The sequence below is a fragment of the Gambusia affinis genome, linkage group LG03, assembly GCF_019740435.1.
Source record: "Gambusia affinis linkage group LG03, SWU_Gaff_1.0, whole genome shotgun sequence".
Taxonomy (NCBI): domain Eukaryota; kingdom Metazoa; phylum Chordata; class Actinopteri; order Cyprinodontiformes; family Poeciliidae; genus Gambusia; species Gambusia affinis.
In genome coordinates, this window is record NC_057870.1 from 30,775,006 (window position 1) to 30,798,801 (window position 23,796).

The window sequence follows — 23,796 nt, forward strand, 5'->3', positions numbered from 1 at the left end:
TCCGACTTTTCATGCAGGTGTTGGAGCAGGAAAGTTGCAGTTGTTGTGTTTCCATTGCAAATGTTTTGTTAATATTCCCTAATGTCAAAAAAACACAATTCTGCAGTTGCTTTGTTTTCATAAAAGAATAATCTCTAATGACTCATGCAGTGACAAAAACCTGTTTCCATTTCAGTTTTAGAAATAAACTCATTTCGATGCGCCCAGAAAAAGAACCTCATTCTACACCAAAACTTTTTATTAAAAAACAGGAGTTTTTGTCAAAATTGGCGTTTTACATTAAGTACATTTATTTTTGAAACGTCAAACATCAAATATTAACTATAATTATATAGTTTATAGAAACATAACCAGCAGGACTTGAGAACTGGGTTACAGAAGTCTTCTTTTCTACTCATTGAGACTCATTGGAGACGTCAAACAGTAAATATTTTAACTTCTCCTTTTACTCATATTAAAACAATTTCTGGTGGCTGAACTTAGATAATTAGATCTAAACTTTAGCACAAACACGTTTTGCTTCTAGAGGGATTACATATTTGCAAATTTACTACATGAGTTTAATCTGCAGATGTCAGTAAAACATTAACAGCAAAATAAAGTAATTAAATCAGGAAATGAAGTGGTGGATGTGGAACAGGATTCACAAAAAACTTTTTACTTGTGTGGGATTAAAGACGCAGCACAACCTTAAAGACACTCAGTGCAGCAAATAAAAGACGGTGGAAGCATAAATTCAGGTGAAGATGGTTGTCTGGGCCTGTTGAAGAAATGTGTTAACGTGACAGTGGAGGAAAAAAATCTGATCAGCAGTGACTTACTGGTGAGCAAAGGTGCAGCTACGATAATCATTAATGAATGAGACAGTGTGTGCGTGTGGGGGAGGGTGGGAGTGTGGGGGGGTTGTGTGGGGGGGTGGAGGGGTGTGTGTGTGTGTGTGTGTGTGTGTGTGTGTGTGTGTGTGTGTGTGGGTGTGTGTTACCAAGGCATAAACAAAAGTCCTCTTTGTCCTAACACAGAGTGCTGACAGTATTAGTTTTTTGTCTTTAGATGAAACTAAAGGACTTTATGGTTTAATCTGAACAAACTTCTGTCTGAAGGAACTTTGTCTGCTTCAGACTAACTTAGTTAACTTATTGTGCTGTAAATGTAATCTGTTATAATAATAAAACAACTCAAACAGCAGGATGCTAAATATAGAGCTGAAAGCAGTTACAAAAGGCTCCAGGCCTCCAGTCAGTCCAGCTGTGGCCGTAGCATCCCATGATACACAGCCATGTTTCATTTGTCTATATATGGTTTTTAAAATATGAATAATTTTCATTAGTTAAAGACAAACCCTGAATGATTTTGTGCAAAAAAACATCTAGTGATCATGTTTTGTATAGGCCATAGACCTGTACTATCCTGCTACAGAATCAGAATACCTTAAAAGTTGTATTTTTAATTCTCCTCCCTCCAGACTCTCCGTCCAGGAGCCTCAGTTGTAGCCGGGCCCCCAGTGTCCCATCGTCTCCGTCCCTATCAAACCCATCAGACTCCCCCCTGCTGGGACAGCGGCTCCATGCTCCCGGCTCTGACCCGCCGCTGGACTCGGCCTCCTCCTACAGAGACGGCTTCTCCGAGCTGCAGCCTCAGAGCTACGTGGACCGGCTGCAGGCCGAGGAAGCCCCGCCCACTGCCCACTCTCTGGGTTCGGAGGATGGGGACGTCTTCTTCTCTCCGGTAGTGGAGACGGCTTCCTGTTTCAGACCCGGCAGGTACCACTCAGCGCTGATGCCGCAGGAGAACAAGCCCCTGGAGGTGGGCATCCTGCGCAGGGTGAAGGAGCTGCTGGCTGAGGTCGACCCCAGGACGGCGGCCAGACACATCACCAGGACCGACTGCACGGTAACGCTGACGCCATGCTACCCGACGGACATAAACTAACAACGATGTTTCAGTTTTACCTGGGCTGCATTCTCACAGAACAGCTGGTTGGTCAATTCCAGTTTTTGGCTGAACTCAGATTCTTTTTTGCCTGGTCATTTTTACTAGAAACTGAAGGCAACGTAAACTGTGTGGAAGGTTTAAGTATGAAGCATGTCTCAGTTATTTTCTCTACTATCTTATGTTTCTACTATTTTCATGCTTTTTTGCGATCCGACATGTTTTTGGTTTCTAGGTGGCGAGAATTTTAGAGGTGAGTACAGAGATGAAAAGAAAGATGGGAGTGAGTTCAGGAATGGAGCTGCTGACGCTGCCGCATGGACAGCAGCTGAGACTGGACCTGCTGGAGAGGCAAGCATCCAACCACACATCCAACCACACATCCAACCACACATCCAACCAGGCATCCAATCACACATCCAACCACACATCCAACCACACATCCAACCACACATCCAACCACACATCCAACCAGACATCCAACCACACATCCAACCAGACATCCAACCACACATCCAACCACACATCCAACCAGGCATCCAATCACACATCCAATCACACATCCAACCACACATCCAACCACACATCCAACCACACATCCAACCAGACATCCAACCACACATCCAACCAGACATCCAACCACACATCCAACCACACATCCAACCACACATTGTGGGAGAATTTATAGGTGTCTAAACTCATAATTATATATAAATTAAGAATTACACAAGACTCGGAACTCCGTCTGCTCATAGTCGAACGAGAAGAGATTTTTAATGCACATCTGCGGATCTACAACATCATACACATCGTCACAGTAATCCAAAATCTCTTAACTTCTACTTCTGACATCAGGTTATTATAGAGTCCCAGCTCTACTGGTGTGTATTGGGAGGCTTTGACCAATGGCGTTGCTCTCCTCCATTTGCGTAGTCATCTGGCTCCATTTCACAGTGGTTGTGTATTGGAAGTTCCTTGGAAATGTTCAGACCCTTTTGACCTCACATCTGCTCCGTTTCAAAAGTGCCAAATAAGCCAATTTATCACAAAGTATTGTTCTTATCTTATCCTAACAGTTTGCTTTCCAAGCCACATTCGTCCAACCTTGTGCTTCGCAACACAAGCAAAGGAAAGAGAGTTTAGTTTGAATTGACCTTTAACGGCGCCAGATTTCCTACGCAAATAGCAACTCCATGAAAAGTATTTCCTCTCTTTAGTGATTGTTATTCCACATCTCTCCGAATCTGAATTCCTTCCTGACTTCTAGGTCAGATTGACCCAGTCTATTTGACTCAATACATTTCTTTTAGGTTAAAACATATTTTAGTACAAACCAACCAATTAACATAACTTTTAACTATTAATATAATAATATTCCCCTACATATCCCCCCTAAAATAAGTACACTTATTTTCCCGTTAGGAATGACTTCTTTTAAGGAGAATTGCATGTGTAGAAGTCCACTTATGGTGGCTCACCCACAAACCAATGAAGACAAAATGTTAATCTGGATGGCACAACTCCAAGGCTTATTCAAATACACTTCTTAATGAGTTTACCCCACGGTGATTATATAATTTATAGTACATTGCTCTCCCATGGCCAACAGTTCCACCTGTATAGGATCGAAAAACCCTGTTAGTGCATCTTTCGTTCAAGGGAAAAAAGTATCCTATGGTCCCAGAGGCAACCACCCGTAGGCACAAATGGAACCGCGGACCCTGGTACCCGCAATGATTTTCACCAACATCATCATAAGTCACATTGGCAAGGATCAAACAAAGTAGTTGAGACTTGAATTACAACACTAATCGAGTTCTCAGCAGTGATGTAGGGTAGCGTAGTGTTGCACAGTTCTTGTCCTTGAGTTGCAGAAGCAAGTTGTTGTTTCCGAGTTGATGTTCCTTTAATTTTATTATTCTGTCTTCTCACAGTCCTGGTTCAGGGCCCCCAACACATTCTCCATTGTCCATGAGTCTCTGAGTCCTGCACATACAGGGTCCCTGAACCACCAGTCTCTCTGGGTCATCCTGAGAAGACGGAAAACACTAACCAGTATCTTATAGTTCAATATGTTCCGAGTAAAGGTCTTCATTACTTGTATAGAGAAATCATTGATGCACCTGTTATTTGATTTGGAAGTCCGATTAATAACTTGCAGGTGACTTACGCATAAGGGTCTTTCATGTGGCATGATATGCATTTCATTTAATGTATTTCATGACATATTATTACCATCCCTACATATCCTCCATTACACAAATTTCAGTCACTTCATTTTGCATACCTAATACCCATGGTACACTAAGAGAATGATTTTTACTTATGTAAAGAACTCACAGGTGAATATGTTACAGACAATTAACAATAATACCCAGACACGCTTCGTTTCCCACTATCACTCCTCAAAGGGACACTGTAAATCAAACTTTAACAAAAATTCTCTGACAACACAATAAAGGAATTGGTTAAAAAGAAAGGTAGTATATACAATATCTAACGTGGCAGATTTAAAATAAAATATCCATGTAGATGCGTAATAATAACATCACCTTTAGGATTTAATAAACATGAGAAATTATCAAATTCAACCCAAAGGATATTATTGTTTTAGTTCACTCAGCCAGTACTCAGGTTCAGCCATTCACTTGGCAAATCTGCTCTTCCTGCTTTCAGCTTCTGAAAGACAATTCTCATGGGAATATTCATCAAAACAGGATAGAGTTTTGTTTAGGTTATATAAATCTATTGACCAGGGTTTTCATGCAAAAGAAAGAAACAGGGAAAGAAGCAAAAGGGAACAGCAATAGGGCCAGTAATCCCTGATTCCTCTGGAAGACTTCTATCTGCACTTATGGTTCTGGCTTTTTTCTTGTTCTGTGTTGTTTCAAATGAGAGATTTAGCAACATTGAAATTTATTTTGTGTATGTACATGCATAGCTTGTTCAGATATGCTGGACAGCCCTTAGTCCAATTTAGTGCTTCATCTAGTAATTTTGTCATTCCATTATGCCAATCATTTCTACTATTCAGTGTTGAAGTAATGTAATTATTGTTACACCACATTAAGTCCAGTACACAATTAATTAGCAATTTACCCCCCTATGACCATGACTAAACCCTTTTGGTAAGGGAATTTAACAATTTAACTATCTAACTCGTGTATCCTAATATCTATTTATTTATTTGCATTTGTTTATCATTTTAGTTTATTCTGTACAATACTTCCAGATTACAACATTTCAGTGCTGAGAGACTGAGCCGGTGCTCCGACAAGTTATCAAACATAGTAGTGAGTTTTAATATAATCATTTCCTTTTATTTCTCATTGAGCCAGGCGCCTTCAATTCACTGGTCTGTGAAGGTTATCAATTAGTGAAGGTTAAAACATCATATTCCAAATTTCCCCAAACTCTACTTTATTTGTTGTAATGTGTAATTATAGTAATAAGGATTAGATCATGCACCCTATCCTGTAATTCAATTTAAGAGGATTTGGATTGTTAGGGTTAATGCTTGATGTTCAGAACATTGCTCCTTTTGTGCTTAAGTAACCCTGCACATATTGAAGCTATTTCCTTTCTCCTAGCGCTAATTTGTTTGTGTATTTATTTTCATTTTCTTGTATTCCTCCTTTCACTTAAGGCACTGTGTTTCCTCAATGCTACTTGGTTCTCTAGTCCTTCAAATTTTTGGAATAATATTAGTTTTAATTTTAATAATTCAATTGGAATTTAACTTTTCTGGTTCTATTTCGAAAGATCAGTTAAGATGACCTCAAGTTATTTATTTATCTTTCTAAGGAAGTCTTATTTTGAAAAAGAGACAGTTTTCTAATATATATATATATATACATATATACATACATATATATACACATATACATACATACATACATACATACATATATATAATATATATAGTCTTTAGATTTCAGTTATAGTATTAATGTACACTGTATTTCAGGATTGACCCAAAATGTTGATGTGGCCCAAAGGTATACTTCCGGTAGAGAGTCGTTATATTGAGGTTTAACTTTAACTTTAGCCATATTCTCATTGTATGGTTATCATACCGTGTCTCCAGGTTCACTTCTCCTGTTCTGGAGATATTTAGGTGTCTACCATCAGAAGAAGGCGACTAGAATAAGACAGATTTCCAGCTTCTGGAAAAGACAGAACTGAAAGCAGAAACAATTAGTATCATTAATTAGGCAAAGCATGCAATCAAAACCTGGTCCTGCTGTACTCACTCATATTAAGGCTGAATCTGTTTATCTGGTGAGAATCCTAATTTGAACTTAACATCTCGTCTTCCATAATGTGTTTTTCTGACATCATATTTAGTGTTTGACCGCTACAACAAGGTTCAGACTGATGTGAGAGATAACTTATTTTTCCTCCACAATTTTAGCTACAGAAACAGTTGGCAACCAACATATCAAAACCATGACATTTTCACTTTAGTGTAAATTTCCCAACTTCTTTACATTCATTAAGTATAGATACTGAGATCGAATTTTTTAAGAAAGCAGGGTGCACATTTGTCTGTTGCTGAAAGTGTACAAATAAAACAACCTATTGTATTGTTCAATGACATTCATGTTTTCCTAAAACAATTTCTGATTGATTTTTCTGTTAGTATTGTTTCTATGTGTGATGGTCATGTGACATAGTCAAACTAAAGACTAAATCTGGTTAACTTCAGACAATCCGTTCGGTTTTTAATATCAGCTGTTCTATGTAAAAGCATTATTGTGACACAGTTCTTTACTAAATCTATATTTTTTGTTCTAACCTTTAACCTGCTGACCCCCCTTGAGACTAATCCTAGTATGAGGATAGGAACTTCATAACTAACCTTGTCGAGTTCATTTGAGTCGCATCCACTTTTATTAGTTATAATTGTAGCATTATCTGTATAGTTGCTTTTGTTTTAGATTGCAGAGGTCTCCCAATAACAAACCAATTACATCTATTTATTAACTATAGTCTTTAAAGGGAATAAGTATCATTACAATGCTTTTAACATATACCATCCTGTCTAAAATATGTTTTTCAGAAACCTTATTATTGTTATCACTGCACTGATTCATCGTGTCACCGGTGCTTGTTAATAATTAATGCCAATTCCTCCTAGAATATTATCTTTCATTGATTAATAACTATGGAAACTACTGTCAGCCTTTTGCCTACTTTAGCTGTTTTACTTGTTAATTATATTTCCCTTAATTTAAATCCTTTATCCTGTTTCACTTAAACTGTTTTTCTTTAGATCGCCCATGTTGCAGCTTTCAGTCTAAGCCCCCCTTTCCTTCCTCCTTTGGCTCTGAGCTGCGTCCTTCTTGCAGCAGCTCCTGGCCTTTTGCCTCGAGTGACGTAGCGGTGGAGGCGTAGAGGATGTGGTGTTGGACTACAACACAATTCATACGTAACATTAACATCTTCACATGACACTTCAACTCAATTTAACAAACACTTCCAACTCAACCCAATGCGTTGAAATATACAACTGTACATATTCAGGTCTTATGATAATAAAATCTTAAAACAAAATCATCCAACCAACCAACCACACATCCAACCACACATCCAACCAGACAACCAACCAGACAACCAAACAAACATCCAACCAGACAACCAACCACACATCCAACCAGACAACCAACCAGACAACCAACCAGACATCCAACCAGACATCCAACCAGATAACCAACCACACATCCAACCAGATAACCAACCACACATCCAACCAGACAACCAACTAGACAACCAACCAGACATCCAACCAGACATCCAGCCAGACAACCAACCACACATCCAACCAGACATCCAACCAGACATCCAACCACACAACCAACCACACATCCAACCAGACAACCAACCACACAACCAACCACACATCCAACCACACATCCAACCACACATCCAACCAGACAACCAACTAGACAACCAACCAGACAACCAACCAGACAACCAACCACACATCCAACCAGACATCCAACCAGACATCCAACCAGACATCCAACCAGACAACCAACCACACATCCAACCAGACAACCAACCACACATCCAACCAGACATCCAACCAGACAACCAACCACACATCCAACCAGACAACCAACCACACATCCAACCACACAACCAACCAGACAACCAACCACACATCCAACCACACAACCAACCACACATCCAACCAGACAACCAACCAGACAACCAACCAGACATCCAACCAGACATCCAACCAGATAACCAACCACACATCCAACCAGATAACCAACCACACATCCAACCAGACAACCAACTAGACAACCAACCAGATAACCAACCACACATCCAACCAGACAACCAACAAGACAACCAACCAGATAACCAACCACACATCCAACCAGATAACCAACCACACATCCAACCAGACAACCAACTAGACAACCAACCAGACATCCAACCACACATCCAACCAGACAACCAACCACACATCCAACCAGACATCCAACCAGACATCCAACCAGACAACCAACCACACATCCAACCAGACAACCAACCACACAACCAACCACACATCCAACCACACATCCAACCACACATCCAACCAGACAACCAACCAGACAACCAACCAGACAACCAACCACACATCCAACCAGACATCCAACCAGACAACCAACCACACATCCAACCAGACAACCAACCAGACAACCAACCACACATCCAACCAGACATCCAACCAGACATCCAACCACACATCCAACCAGACAACCAACCACACATCCAACCACACAACCAACCACACATCCAACCAGACAACCAACCAGACAACCAACCAGACATCCAACCACACATCCAACCAGACAACCAACCACACATCCAACCAGACATCCAACCAGACATCCAACCACACAACCAACCAGACAACCAACCACACATCCAACCACACAACCAACCACACATCCAACCAGACAACCAACCACACAACCAACCAGACATCCAACCAGACAACCAACCACACAACCAACCAGACAACCAACCACACATCCAACCAGACATCCAACCAGACATCCAACCACACATCCAACCACACATCCAACCAGACATCCAACCAGACATCCAACCAGACAACCAACCACACATCCAACCAGACATCCAACCAGACATCCAACCACACATCCAACCAGACGTCCAACAAACCAAATAAACAAACGTCAAACCAAACCTCCATCCATCCATCCAGCCAACCAAGTCGTTCATTTTGATCAATATGGTCTTTGTGGGTTTAAACACTTCATACCTTCTAAATCCTAAAACTTCTTATACTTTGGGAAAGTTTTTCCATATTTGAGAATTATGAAGAATCCAGAGGAATAAAGATATTATTTTGCATAACCGTTTCAGTTACTTCCCAGTTCTGATCAGGTGTCTGGTGTTGCTACAGGTTTCAGACCATGGCCACCATGTTGGCCGTCAACGTGTTGGGATGCACGGGAACGACGGAGGAGCGGGCCGCCCTGCTGCACAAAGTCATCCAGATCGCAGCCGAGCTGAAGACCACCACAGGCGACATGTTCGGCTTCGCCGCCGTCATGAGAGCGCTGGAGCTGCCGCAGGTGAGAGGAATGGGCCGGATCAGCATTAACGCTTTACTGATGGACAGTTGGGATGGATGGAGCTGTGGAGTGTTTACCTCTAACACACAGAGAATAAAACACAATGAGCAACACTGAACTCTGACCTGGTTATCTCTGGCTGTAAAGATACAAAGATTGCTGTTGTAATTAAACTATCTGCTGTTATTTATGTCAAAGTTGGAGCTTTAGTTTGGAAAGCCAGACAATGGTGTGAATGGTGCCTCATGTGGTCCTTAATTTTACTCTTTATTGCCTTAAAATGAAGATACATTTTAAAACAAAATGCAGCGTCTTTGTTCCTAAAGGATCAGAAAGAGAAGAGAGCAGAAGATGATAAATTTTCCACCATGAATCCATCAAACTGCTGCTTTTTTTCTGTCTGAGACCAAATTCACTCAGCAGCTGATTTTTTTTACATGCAAAATAATGTGGATTTATGCTGCTTCCATTATTTGGAACTGAGTTACATCCAGTGTTTTCAAAGCGTCTGCAGTCTGAACGGTCATGTCGCATTTTACCCGACTTTTACATCATTGACATGAGGCATGTGTCATAATTCTGCACCTGAAGAAGCCAGGCAATAAAACTGGATGTAAACAATGGCTGAAAATTAGAATAATGAGATTCTGAATGAAGTCTGTCAGTGAACGCATCACATCCAACCCCAGGACTCCTGGTCCGACTCCACATCCAATCGGATTCTCTACAGAAGCTGCAGGCAACGACCCGTTGCCGTTGCTGTTAGCTGGGTTTTCTTTTTATCAGCTTCCTTCATCTGGTGGTGATGCTGTCGGCTCTGAATAACTTTAAAATGTTTCCATAGACAGCGGCAGCCATTTTTTCATGCAGAAGTCGGATTTCAGTCGCATTTAATCAGTAGAATGAACAACCACACAAAGAACAAATGGATTTCCACCAAAAATCCAAATTGAGCATCAAGTTATATAACCATTTTTTTTCTGTTTGTGTGGTTTTTGACGTTCCTTCGTTCCTCAGGTGTCTCGTCTAGAGCAGACTTGGATGACGTTACGGCAGCGACACACAGAGGGCGCCATTCTCTACGAGAAAACGCTGCGGCCGTTTCTGAGGAGCCTGAATGATGGACGAGGTAAAACGTGTATATTTATTATTTAACTTTTACTCTGTGAAGTAAAGTGAGAATTAGCCATTGACGCTCTGGGTGTGTCTGTGCTGCAGAAAGCTGTCCGCTGTCCAGCACCACCTTCCCCCACGTCCTGCCCCTCCTCACCCTGCTGGAGAAGAGCTCTGCGGTGGGCGAGGGGACGGAGACGTGGGAGACGGCGGAGGTCGGCGTGGAGGTGGTCATGCTCCACCTGACGGCGGCGAGAACTATCGCTCAGCTGGGCGGGATCTATCACTCCAACGCTAAGAGCAAATTAAAGGGTAAGAACCTGGAGAGTTCTGGTCCTGCCACCTCCATTGGCTCGGGTCGGGTCGGGTCACAGAGGCAGCAGCCTAAACAAACCTTCAGCTTAGCTCTGCTTTAGCCATTCTCATCGTCTCCTTCTGTTGATGTATTTAATGTGGACATCACTGCCACCTGCTGGCATGGAATAAATATTACAGAATTTAATGGGAATTTCAAAAGCAATTTAGGATATTTTCACTCCTGATAATCTGATAGACTTGGTGCAACTGAGGACCAAAGTTTGTTCCACTTCCAGCTGCTGTGGTTCTTTCTCACTGCTCTGAGTCAAACCAACCAAACACTTTGAGTAACCTGCCTGTTCCCCTCCTGGCCTGTGGGGGCGCTGCACTAAGAACCTCTGACAAAGACACCGAGCACAACTTCCTTCTTCACAAAATGCAAAGAAAAATGGAGTAATGTCAGATTTTAGCTCTTAATGTTCACAGATGCATTTTAACTGAACCAGAATTTACTTCAACCGAATCCCGACTGAGGTTTGTAGGCGGACCAGAGTTTGATTGTTTTGATTCGATTACGCATTCACACCTCCAAAAACAAACTGGACTTTCAAGGCGAACAAACTTGAGGTGGATTAAAGCGGACTAATCATGGCCAATGGGAATGCACCTTTAGATGCATATTTTCTTCAAAATCAGAACAAAAAAATATCCATTTAAATATAATAGTGTAGTCGGGGCAGAAATCAGTATTTCAGTAATTCTTTTCTTTATTGTTTTTGCATTTTCCTTGTCTGCTCAAGCATAACAAAAGACAAAAAATGGTCTGAATTCTTTTTAATGTAAAATGTGGAAACCCTGAGTTCCCCTCAGTGGCAGCAGCGTCTCAACGTGTCAAAGTGAAACCAGACGGTTGTAACCGTCGTGAGCTGATGGTGAACTGTGACGTTGCAGGTTTCCAGGAGCAGGCCGAGGTCAGGGAGATCTTCCTCACCGACTTCCAGATGAGGCTGCTGTGGGGGAGCAGGGGAGCCGAGGAGAACCAGGTCCTCAGATACTCCAAGTTCGACCAGGTTCTGACCGCTTTGTCCAACCGGCTGGAACCGCCAATCAGACGACACTGATCCCAAACACGTTTAACTGATCAGCTGGTGGATTCTCTGACATCCGTTCAAATCACTTTAAAGTGTAACTAACCCTCTGTGAAACCATAAACACGCTTCCTGACAACTGCAGAAAATTTTGAGAGGATCTTGATGTGGGCATTTCTAAAGAGCTAATTTGATTGACTAGTTTGAAAAGTTCAAGAAGAAAACAAGAAGTTGATGTGACAATTTATTGTAGAAACAGTATTTTTTTAAATGTTGTTTTAAAATATACTTTTTGTTTTTAACTACTTATATCAGTTTTATGTTACTTCAGTAACCAAAATGGATTTTTTGTTGTCTTATTTTGGTTGTATTGACATATCTTTGAGTTTATTGCATAAATCTGAAAAATCAAAATGAACAAAACAAAAATGTAAATGTTAAACAAAAATTCATCGTTGTAACTAATCAGAAAATCAAACTGCAGTGACCACAGTTCAACCCAAAGGGGGCAGCACTGGGCCAGACAAACATTGCAGAACTGAACAAATTTATCCAAAAACATCTTTAAATCCACATAGAAACTTTACATAAAATCCTTAAGGAAATATTTAGAGAGTTTATCAGTAAAAAAAAAACTTGTTTTGGGGGTTAAATACACTTTAAATGTGACAGATTATACAGTTGCATGGAAGCATTTTTATTTGAGCCTCACTGACGTAAACCTGAAGGAAGGAGAATGAATGCATGATAAACGTTTATTAAGGTTTACAGCACAAATTATCTTTAAATTTACATCTTCATTGAAAGGAAATGTGATGAGTTTTGTTTTTTGTGTTTTCTAACATATATTTGGACTTCGACATTGAAGAACTCCAACTAAGACTCTTAATCCTGTAATTTGTGATTCTTTTATCCTTTTATCATCCATCAGTACCAGAGAATAAGAGTCCAGGACTTCAGACTGTGCAGCAGCCTGTAAACACAATGTTTGTGTGAAATGAGTAGAACTGCAGTGAGGTCCAGTTCCCGGTTCTGTTGGGACTACAGGAAGCTAATGCTGAACCTTTTGTCTGCCTGAAGGCTGGACCTTCATTACATATTGGACCAAACAATGTCTCTCCATCTTCACTATGAATTTTATTAATAAATGGTAAATCTATTGAAGTTATCTATCTATCAGTTTGAGGGAACAGCTTCTGACAGCAATAATTAAAATGTACAGAAATCTTATTTAATCCTACACTTAATATTTATCTGTATAGTGTTATAACTGTGAATAAATAACATTTTCCTCTCTGAAAATTGACTTTATTAAAACAGTTTCCTGTGTTATTTTTTCTCCAACTTTATTATGGATGTTAAAGGTTTTAATAAACGTACAAAGATCACTGGATTATTTTTAGTGTGTTTCTCTAAAATGTTGCTGCCAGTTTACAAAAAGATGAAAATCTTTGTCTTGTTTGCTTTTGCAGGAATTCAAAAAATAAACAGTTCATTAGTTTGAAAATAGCGCCCTCTACTGTTCAAACATACATTTATATCACATTCTGTGTTTTATTTTTATACAATAATACGATTTGTAACAAGGATTTATTTTTGTTTACATTTTTTTGATATAAATTTAAGAAATAATTCATTGCTACAGGCACAAGTTATGGGTGGTTTTACTTTTAAACAAAGGTTTGGAGTCAGAATATTAACTTTCTTATTGTTATGTTTATGTGGCAATGTTTTTGTTCGTGGGGTGCAAACAATCAAGGATATTTCCATTTATTATTTTAATTATTTTTCATCTTACACTCTGAGAAAACCTGAGACATCTTGATATGTTGAGATGTTGTTGATCACAGTTTCTTGGTCAATTGGGAGAAAGTTCCCAGGAATGTTCGCTGATTTGTCGCAAAAACCCCCAAAATAAATACAACCAAAACCATGAGCAGCTCTTCTGCTTTACTTCCAATGAATTTAAAAGTGGAATTAAAGTTTGGATTTTTGGAAAGAAGAAACGTACGATGGCGTATCAGTACCATTGTAGAAAGGAAAAAAGAAGCATATTTCTGCCAAAAAATTCAAAATATAAGAAATTTGCTTGAAAAAACCGTTTAAATTTCTGAGCTTCAAAAGTCGGAAATGTCCGAGAAAAACAACAGAAATTTTGAATTTAATCTCAAAAAAACTTTCACAGTTTTCTGTGAAGAAATTGTGAAAAATCAGCTGGACTGTGATCCTCCAACGTGTCCTGCTTCGCATCGTTCTGGGACTTGTAGTCCCTTTAGGGACCACGTTCGGTACATCTGCATTACTTCCGGTTTCCTTAAAGAACTACAACCGGCTCGGCGGTGCTCTGAGCGAAACAGCGGAGGTTTTCCGGTTGGGAACCAAAATGCTGGCCGTCCTGCCGGCGCTGCTGCTGCTGCTGCTGCTCGGCTCCAGGTCGGCCTGTGGCGTCTTCCAGAAGCTTTACTGCAGCTTCTCAGACAGCTGCGAGTGCGACTTCAAGCCCGGCATCAGAGGTGAGTTTGGTCTTGTTGTTTACAGCTAATGCTACATGCTAGCAGGCGGCTAACAGGATGACATTCAGCTCAGAAAGACTTACCGGTATGTTTTGGGTCGCCGTCATGTTCTGCTTCACCTTAAATGTCTTTTTTTTTTGACGGTTTCACATTTTCCGGATTCTATAACGATTCCTGCTGCAGGAAATCATCCCCACACCATAACCCTTCCACTGCTATGCTTCACATTTAGTCTGAAGCTCTTTGGTCCAGAATATTATATTTGTTTCATGTCAAACTTGTGTTCTGTTCTGGTGTCCAAATATTTTCATATTCCAGAAGAGGGTGAACCTGCTTGGATTGTTGTTCTGAGTGTTTTCCTCCTTTACAGAGGAAGGGTTGATGTCAGATTCTTCTGAGATCTGTTTGGATATCTTACCGGACTTGAAAACATGAACTATATTTGGTTTATGTAAAAAATGTCTCCTGGTCTTTGGGTTTAGTCAGTCTAAAACTTCAGCAGTAGTTTATCACTGAACGTCAGTATTTAACAGCACTGAAGGTGTAAACTTTGAGAAAAACTCTTGTCAGTCTGAAAGGGATCCTGGGATCCTGGACGGCCCACAAAACGTCTGGACTGAGGGAAACCGCCTCAAAACAACAATATTATTATTTATGGTGATAAGTTATGGTATGATTTATTGTTAAGTAAAATTTTTAATTATGACGGGCCTATCTAGTAGTTTAAAATATTAAAATTTCATGTCGTTCCTAAATATAAACCTGTGGCTCGAATTTGTTTAAAAATAACACAATTCAGGCCGATAAGTTTTTATGAATTTGATGCTGCCTCTCAATCAGGACTCCTTTAAAAAATGTTTTTTTAATTTGAATGTGTTATTTTTTTATCCTGGTAAAATAAAGGTTAAATAATAATGTTTGTGTCCTGCTGAGAAGACTTGGAGTGGGACCTGTACAAGAATGTCTTCGGTCAGCACCTGGCCCAGAACCTGGTCGCAGAAGAAGTTTCCAGGTTTCTCCTCAATAAGAGCCCGGATCGGCCCCTGGTTCTGTCCTTCCACGGCTCCTCTGGGACCGGGAAGACGCTGGTCAGCACCATGCTGGGGAACCACCTGTACGGCTCGGCCATGAGCAGCCCCTTCGTCCACCAGTTCGTCCCCACGCTCCACTTCCCTTCAGCCGAGCGCGTCCCTCAGTACCAGGTGAGTCTCTCTGAGCCAAGGCTGCAGAACCGCCATCAGAACTGCTCTGGGTTTCTTAATACAGTTTAGTTTTGTTCTGTTGTGACTTTGTGTTTGTCTAATTCAGTTAGTTTTAGTTATTTATTCCAGACTCTGCTGGTTTTGAAGCTGTGTTGCTCTGGTTGGCAGGAGGAGCTGAAGAGCTGGGTGAAGGGAAACCTGACGGCCTGCGCGCGCTCCGTCTTCATTTTCGATGAGATGGAGAAGATGCCTGCAGGCCTGATCGACGTCCTGGAGCCGTTCCTGGGTCCGTCCCACGTTGTGTTTCGCACCAACTACAGGAAGGCCATCTACGTCTTCATAAGGTAGCCTGGACACCAGACACACAACCACTCACCATAAAATTACACAAACTGGAATCATGACAATAAATGGAATCAGGCCCATTTTTTAAAAACTCTGGTTTTTTAATTAAAACTTTCGGATGAAGTTGTTTTTCACGATTATCAAAGTAAAACTGCAATGGAAACACCAACAACCAGATGTTACTACTGGTGGAAACCACGAAGAAGAAGACAGGAAGTAGTTAGAGGATGATGGTGCTGCATGTTTTTTTATAATTTATCACATGAACACACTTATACACGTGATGTTATTTTCTATAACAGAAACATAAATACGTTTTTATATAATAGAAAGACAACAATTGCGATATTAGTGGGGGGTTTTTAAACGTCGAGTCTTTTGGTGGAAAACTTCTCCTCTTTTTTTTTCTATTTTTCCATTGTTTTTTTCTGCGGCGGCCCGATTGTATTGTTGGTTCCAGATGTGGAACGTCTTCCTGACGTTCTCGTCTCCAGCTGTTTGTCACCTTGATGATTCCACCTGAGAGTCTGTCGTCGTTCAGCCGTTTGTTTAGTGTGCGTCCGACCCGGCGCCGTCTTTCCTTTGGGTTCATGTTACTGTCTGACCAGCGGGTATGGAGCTTCCTTCTGGGATGCTGTCGTCATGGAAACGCAGCTGGTGTAAACCTCTGCCTCCTGGTTTCTGTTTGTCTGCAGCACCGCGGGACAGGAGGCGATACACCGGCTGGTTCTGGAGAACCGGCTGGCTGGACGGGACAGAGACGAGATCAAACCGTCTGACCTGCAGGACGTCGTCCAGCAATCGGTTTACAGCAACAAAACCAGTAAGAGACGGCCCATCAGGTCACTGGTTTCTGGAGATTTAGTTCAGGAAAATCTGGATTGTTTTTCCACCAATCCTCTCTCTGGGTTTCCAAAGTCCAGAGTGATGTCATCACTCCCACGGCGGCCATCTTGTTTTACAGTTTATTTGGACTTTGAATTCAGGTCAACTCACAGATAATATTTTCTGTCATTTGTAATTTCTTTTTTAAAAAAGAAAGCAAGAGAGGGAAAGATATAAAATAGGAAATTAAATTTAGAAGTTATTTTTAAGCCGTATTGTTCTGATATTGTGATCATCAGAAAGCAGCTTTTCTGCTTTTTTATGATTTCACAAAATTTGGCTTTTACTATTTAAACAGATATTACTGAAAAGTTAAATCAAACTGGGAAACTGTTGAATTACTGAACATGGATAATTCATGTTATTACCTACAGAGATCTGAATGTTCCAGTTATTAGATTTACCATCTGGGTTCTTCTGCTGCAGAATTATGATTCATAATGTCTCACATCGTCACACTGCAAACTCCCTGAAAACTGTCTAGTATGAATTAGTTCCACATTTGGAAGTGGCACAAAGTGGATTTGTTTTTTGGTTCTTCATAATTGAGATGCTCAGACGGCTTGAAAAAGTTTGATGTATTTCATGTTTGGGTGAAATAATTTCACTGCTGTGTGAACGGAGCCGACCTGGAGGTGTTTTTACTCACCTCTATTTTAATAAATATATTTTGTTTACATATTTGAAATGTTCAGACTAGTACCAAGGGTTGATCCACGTCTTCTGCACCTTTTTCCTTCCACTAAACTTTCCATCAACATGTTTTGATACAACACTTTAACAGCCAGCTTCTTCACAGAAGTCCTGATGATTACTGGCTGTGCGGAGCTGAATGTTCATATCAGCATGTCTGTGTTGGTTTTTTCTGATATCAGGATGATAAATGAACGGATTTCTCCTGCAGTGAATCCTGTCCTGAACCCGACTGTCTCCCCAGGTGGGCTCTACCTGTCCAGCATCGTCCAGCAGAATCTCATCACTCGCTTCGTCCCCTTCCTGCCGCTGACCCGGACCCACGTGGAGCGCTGCGTCCGCGCCCAGCTCTGCCAGCGCGGCAGCTGTAACCGTGACGACGTGGTGGAGGCGGTGGGCGGAGACATGACCTATGACCCCGCAGAGGGACACTACTTCTCCACCACAGGATGCAAGGCGGTCGCTGCGAAGATCAGCTTCTTCCTGTGAGCCCCAGCAGGACGGTTCTGGTTCCACTGGGAGGAAAACTCCTCCGATCCGCTGTCAGGACGCAGGATTTGAACCGACAACCCGATGCTCATGGGTAACCGGAGGGAAAAGCTCAGGAGGAAACAAACCGCAGCAGCAGTTTGGTGGCTGCTGCCTCTTCTGGGTCTGAACCAGGAATCCTTTCTACCACGGCGATGTGGGCGGAAAAAAACCTAAAACTGCCAAAAAACTGAAGTTTACAGATTAATCTAAGAAATTTCTGAGCTCCAAAAGTCAAACATTTACTTGAAAAAAATCTGAAACGTTGAGATCTCAGATTATTTATAAGAAACTTGGACATTTCTGAGTTTCAAAGGTCAAATTTTTTTACTTTTGGAGCTCAGAATCTTCCATTTTGTTTCTGGAAAATCTTTAAAATTAATGTCCAAACGTCTGAATTTTTTGGCAGAAACTTACTCCTCCTTGCCATCGTTCTTCCACTGTGGACCAAACTTCAGACGACTTTTAAAACCTACAGCTTTTAAAAGAGCTGCAGCTGCTTCAGGTCATCAACTAAAACCGTCCGTCAGTTTTCAGACGCCTCAGAGTTCAGTGAAGATTTTTCATTTCTTTGCAGAAGAACAAAGACTCTGTGACTTTATTTTATAAGTTATTATTTAACGGAAAGGGATCACATATTTTAATGAAACTGTTTTCATTTCAAGATGTTTAAACCATAAAACGGTTTTTCAGCTCAGATTTTCACTGATGTGAAGTGAAATATTGTTTTAAGATGGAAGGAAACTAATGAGCTGAATGTGTCCGGATGAAGAAAAGCCAAAGCTGATGAAATGAGACGGAGTATTAGGGACGTCTTACATAAAATATTAATAATTATTACCCATGAAGGAGTATATTCCACCAACAAACAATTTTAGATTAATTTCTCATAAATCATAAAATCTTGGAAATTGTCTCGTCACAACGTAAAAAGTTTGTAAAAAATAATTTTCCATTGTTAAAATCATACATTTACAATGTAAAAATGAAGATATCGTCCGAGTTTATAAAATCAGACATTTTTGACAAGAAGTGACAAAGGTTTTGATTGAAAAGATTTTTTGATCATTTTATGATTTTTTTTCTTTTATAGATTTCTAATTTCCAAAGTCAGAAAATATCCAACTTGTGTTACTTTAAATTTATGTCTTTAATCGTGGAAAATGGACCATTTCTTAGTTAAGATTTATGAATTTTTGACATCAGAGAGTTACCGTGTTTTTATGATAATGGGAAGTTTTATTATTTTGTAGTTTTTTCTTTTGTTCAACGGCTCTAATATTCTGTCACAGAATAAAGGGACAAAACTAACTAAATAAATGAACCATTAATTAAATGTACCATGAAATGAATGTAATTTAATATTTAAATAATTTTAGAAACAATTTAAATGTAGTTAAATCATTAAAAATGTAAACTTATAATAATTATTTCATGGTGATGCTGCAGGAACAGAACCATGAAGTAAATAAATACATTTTAAAAATGTGTATCAGCTATCATAAGTTTGCATTTTAATTATTTAATTTAATATTTAATTGTCTACAACAAACACTATGATCTATTTATTTAATTTTGTCCCTTTTGGCCTTCCATAGCATAATCAAGTAGGATTCAAACGTTTAGAGCTCATCTCTACTTCTGCCAGCAGGGGGCAGCAGAGACTTTTTTGTGCCAAAAGTGGAAGATGAGGTGAGGAAGAGTTTAGTTGTTAGTTTTATTTGTTTATATGTTTGTCTGTTCTGATCAGTAGAGAGGGTGTGTGTGTGTGTGTGTGTGTGTGTGTGTGTGTGTGTGTGTGTGTGTGTGTGTGTGTGAAAAACACTGTGGCTGCAGACTGAAACGGATCTGATCTGAATGGATCTGGATTCACTAAAATCTCAGCTGTTTCCTTCTGATTGAACCGTTTACAGCTTTAAAAAGTGTTTACAGCAAAGAAGTGAGTGCAGAAGAAATGATTCTTCAGAAAATTAAATGAAATCATCGTTTGAGAACAGAATGTTTCCAAAGTGTGGCCCAGGGGCCATTTTTGGGCAGCCCTTGATTTGAAATACAAGGTGCAGAGACAGAGACCAAAAAGCATCTTCGCTAAAATGCATTTTGAACTTTCAAAATAAAATAAAGCAAAATTGAGCCATATCCCGTTCTTGTTTCTGAAAAGACACAAAACAAATCTAGAAAAAGATGAAAAACCTGAAAAAATTAATCTGGAAAACTAGTTAAACTTGTTTTTTGTTTTATATCTACAATTATTTACACACTCCTTGGCTACAGAAGTCCGACTGATTTCATTAAAATTATTTAATTAGAAAGAAAAATACTGAAACGTTAGTTTCAATGTGGCATCAGTTTGGACTCCGGTGCTTTTGGCCACCGGGGGGCGCCAGACTCACCTCGAACTCGCCCCGGTCTTCCATCCCAGTGGACATTTCGGAGTCCTCCTTCCTACAGGAAGTCACTGTTGCCTCCTATATATGCCACATGGCCCCTCCAACCTGCGGTGATGACTTCATCAGCCGCCGCCGTCACACAGGGTGGGGTGAGGAAGAGGAGGGGTTCAAAGGTCAGCTCTGAGGTCTCCTCACCCCAGCTGCTGTTGCTATGTGTCGCCATCTCAGTTCACAACAATAAAACACACACAGCTGATGAGAGGATGACCGCCCCACACACACACACACACCTCGGTGACCTCTGGTTGATTTTCACACGCTCTCAGCTGAAGAGTCGACCTGCTTCTGGAAGTTTCTCCTCATCCTTTCATCGCTCTTCCTTTTCTCAACCTGGACAGAAAAATAACATTTTCCAGTCCCACTTCAGCCCCGTTCCATCATTAATTCGCTTCCTGTCTTCCATCAGAGGTGTTGGGAGTGTTGGGAGTGTTGGTGGGGGGGACAATGGGACGCTGCTCCGTCCTCCCCCGCTACACCCACCTTCACATCTGTGAGTGCCCCTCTGTCTCTTCATTCTTCTCGCTAACCGCTCCATTATTGGGGCTCTTTCACTTGTAAATGTGGCCAGCGATACTTCTGATGGGTCTTTTGTGCAGGCGGTCCGGGTCAGGAGGAAGGTAGGGGCCAGAGGGGAGGTGGTGGGGGAGACTGGGGGTGAGTGGGTCATGGTTGAGGGTGGCATGGGGGGCGGGGGGCTGTTTCAGGGTCTTGTGCTGTTTTTTCTAGCAGGGCAATTGTGACAAAGAGTTAAATCCTTTTTTTGTGCGTGCAGTCATTTGGGACGGCCCAAGCTCTCACTTCAAATTCCAGCAGCCGGCCGGCCGCCCCCCAGGGCTCCCGATACCCCCAAATCTACCCGACTCCACCCTCAGGGTAAGATGCAGAGGAACGGGGCAGGATGGAGGAGGAAGGACAGTCGGAGTGGAAGCTAAACAGGAAGTGATCAGGTCATCCTCTGCTTCTTTATGGATCCCAACTTCACACTGTGTGTCAACTCTAGCAACATCTGCCACATTTAAAGGGCCAGTAACGTGTAAAATTTACTTTTTCAGCTTTTCATCTTGTTATAATGATCGTCATGTAGAACAAAGCTGGAGTGTTGTTTTAATTTTTTAATCTCCATGGCAGCCATTCAGCTGTGCAAAACACCTGGGTGGACCTAGCTCCGCCTTCGAGGTATAGCTCCTCCCCCACTCAGCTCCTTCAGACTAGCCGGCAGCGATTAGCAAACAGCAGGTGGAACTGCTGAGCTCATTATAGGAGCTGCTTCTCAAAGCAACGCTGGTGAAAATGTAGTTAAAGGGTTGATAGAGGAGCCATGTTGGGGTGACTTCCTGAAGGCGGAGCTTCAGAAAGAGCAGAAGCTTCTTAAAGAGACAGAGGCCCAAATTCAAGGAGTTAAATTGCAAAGTCATATTTTTTTTATAGTCATATGATGTATTAAGCATTTTATAACTGAAGGTAACTTGACTTTGCTATAAAATGATGCTGAATGTTGAATCAGAGGCTTTGATTGACTCTGGAAAACCTGACGAGATCAGTCTCTTATCTGCTGCTTTAGTCTCTGTGCTGACCTCCGTCACACAGATTCACACAGCAGAAGGTTGGTGGCAGCGACAGTCGGGTCTCCAGGACAACAGGTGAACAATGGGGACCCTGGGGGCGGGGCTGCAGGGAGCTTGACCTTGGCCTCAGAGCGATGGTCAGATGGGGTGCGAAGGCCACCGGCCGTGAAGGCAGACGAGGAGGATGAAGAGCGTGGAGGGATAAAGGCTGTGACGTCCCTCGCTCTCTTCAAATCTGCAGTGATTAATGACAAAGCACACACACACACACACACACACAGAGGGAGCGAGGTGACCCCGGCGAGGCCGCTGCTCAAACATCGGGCCTCGGCTCTTTGACGTGGTCATTTTCCCAAAGCTTCTGATTGATGAGCGATTCCTTTCCCACCACAAATTATGGTAATATCGCTGATCGAGGAGCTGAGAGTCTGCAGCTGCCGCCTGCGGCTCCCTGATCCCAGAGAAATGTTTGCTCTTCACAGCAGATGGGACTTTGTTCCCACTTCTTACATCCCTCTAAAAGTCTCAACTAGTGTTTAGATGTTGGTTAAAAGAACAAACATTTCTGACCAAACCAACAGGAATGTTCTTTCTATGGAAGATGCAAATGAAAAAATGTTTTAAGAAACAGACAAAAGTCCAATCTAATTTTGAAATCCAGATCTAGACGTAATTCAGAAAACTGGGACCAAGAGATGAATCAGAGAAAGATCTCAACATGTAATGAAGTAACGTTTCTGGAAGTGGTTTTCATGTTTCTTGGACTGAACACAGAGGACTAAGACGTACTTTAGGAAACCTCCTGAGTTGCAGCGTCCACAGTGGATTTCCCTCAGATCATCACACACTGAGACTGTGAGTGTGATCAGACGGATCAATATTCTAAAACCTGTACAGAGCAGAAATGGAGCAGAAAGTCCTTTAAACTTTATGCTAAACCCACTTGTATCACTTTTAAAAGGAACATGTTTCCATCATAGTGCAGGTCTGTTTCCAGGTATCCAGGTCTGTTTCCAGGTATCCAGGTCTGTTTCCAGGTCTGTATCCAGGTATCCAGGTCTGTTTCCAGGTCTGTCTCCAGGTCTGTTTCCAGGTATCCAGGTCTGTTTCCAGGTATCCAGGTCTGTTTCCAGGTATCCAGGTCTGTTTCCGGGTATCCAGGTCTGTTTCCAGGTCTGTTTCCGGGTATCCAGGTCTGTTTCCAGGTGTTTGGCTGTCATGATCTGAATCTGTTTCAGGGTCTTTAGCAAACATTTCAGAGCAACAGATGTTGTCCTAAGACCATCTTTTCGAGGGAAAAGTGATGAAAATCCACATTCTTCACATTTTCTCACTGCACAACTATTACCAGGAAAACATTCCTTTTGAAGTTCCCCTTCTGGATTTTAAAACCAAAAACGTTTTTGAATGTTTTATTGTTTGCAAACAGAATCTTTCTTCTTTTTCCGTTAGAACAAAACAGTTTTATGATGCTAATAATTTGAGGAAGCCAGAATTGATTTCATGAAGGAGAAAGAAAGCAGCTTGATTCTGTCAGTGAGTATCGGACACAAACCGGACCGGCACTGTAAAAAAGGAACCGTTGAG

General features: G+C 41.2%; 2 protein-coding genes across 3 annotated transcripts in view; both read left to right on the forward strand.

Moving 5' to 3' along the window:
- Positions 1-13,330, forward strand: part of LOC122828511 (SH2 domain-containing protein 3C-like) — a 43,172-nt gene extending 29,842 nt beyond the window's left edge. For both annotated transcript variants that reach the window (XM_044112126.1, XM_044112128.1), the window contains 6 exons: positions 1,463-1,890; positions 2,165-2,280; positions 9,359-9,530; positions 10,548-10,659; positions 10,749-10,955; positions 11,892-13,330. In XM_044112126.1, coding sequence (XP_043968061.1) covers positions 1,463-1,890; positions 2,165-2,280; positions 9,359-9,530; positions 10,548-10,659; positions 10,749-10,955; positions 11,892-12,061 — 1,205 coding nt within the window. In that variant the 3' untranslated portion in view covers positions 12,062-13,330. The remainder of the gene's footprint in view (positions 1-1,462; positions 1,891-2,164; positions 2,281-9,358; positions 9,531-10,547; positions 10,660-10,748; positions 10,956-11,891) is intronic.
- A 940-nt stretch (positions 13,331-14,270) lies between these two features.
- tor2a (torsin family 2, member A) lies at positions 14,271-19,973 on the forward strand. Its single transcript, XM_044112134.1, has 5 exons — positions 14,271-14,541; positions 15,478-15,743; positions 15,912-16,087; positions 16,784-16,911; positions 17,911-19,973. The coding sequence occupies exons 1-5, from the start codon at positions 14,412-14,414 to the stop codon at positions 18,153-18,155; spliced, it is 945 nt and encodes a 314-aa protein (XP_043968069.1). The 5' UTR covers positions 14,271-14,411; the 3' UTR covers positions 18,156-19,973.
- The last annotated feature ends 3,823 nt before the right edge of the window (positions 19,974-23,796 follow it).

Bases quoted from the DNA above. Each gene is read 5' to 3' on its own strand.
- tor2a (XM_044112134.1), top strand. From the start codon at position 14,412: ATGCTGGCCGTCCTGCCGGCGCTGCTGCTGCTGCTGCTGCTCGGCTCC. The intron at 14,542-15,477 runs GTGAGTTTGGTC...CCTGCTGAGAAG, and splicing joins CTTCAAGCCCGGCATCAGAG to ACTTGGAGTGGGACCTGTAC. The intron at 16,088-16,783 runs GTAGCCTGGACA...GTTTGTCTGCAG, and splicing joins GCCATCTACGTCTTCATAAG to CACCGCGGGACAGGAGGCGA.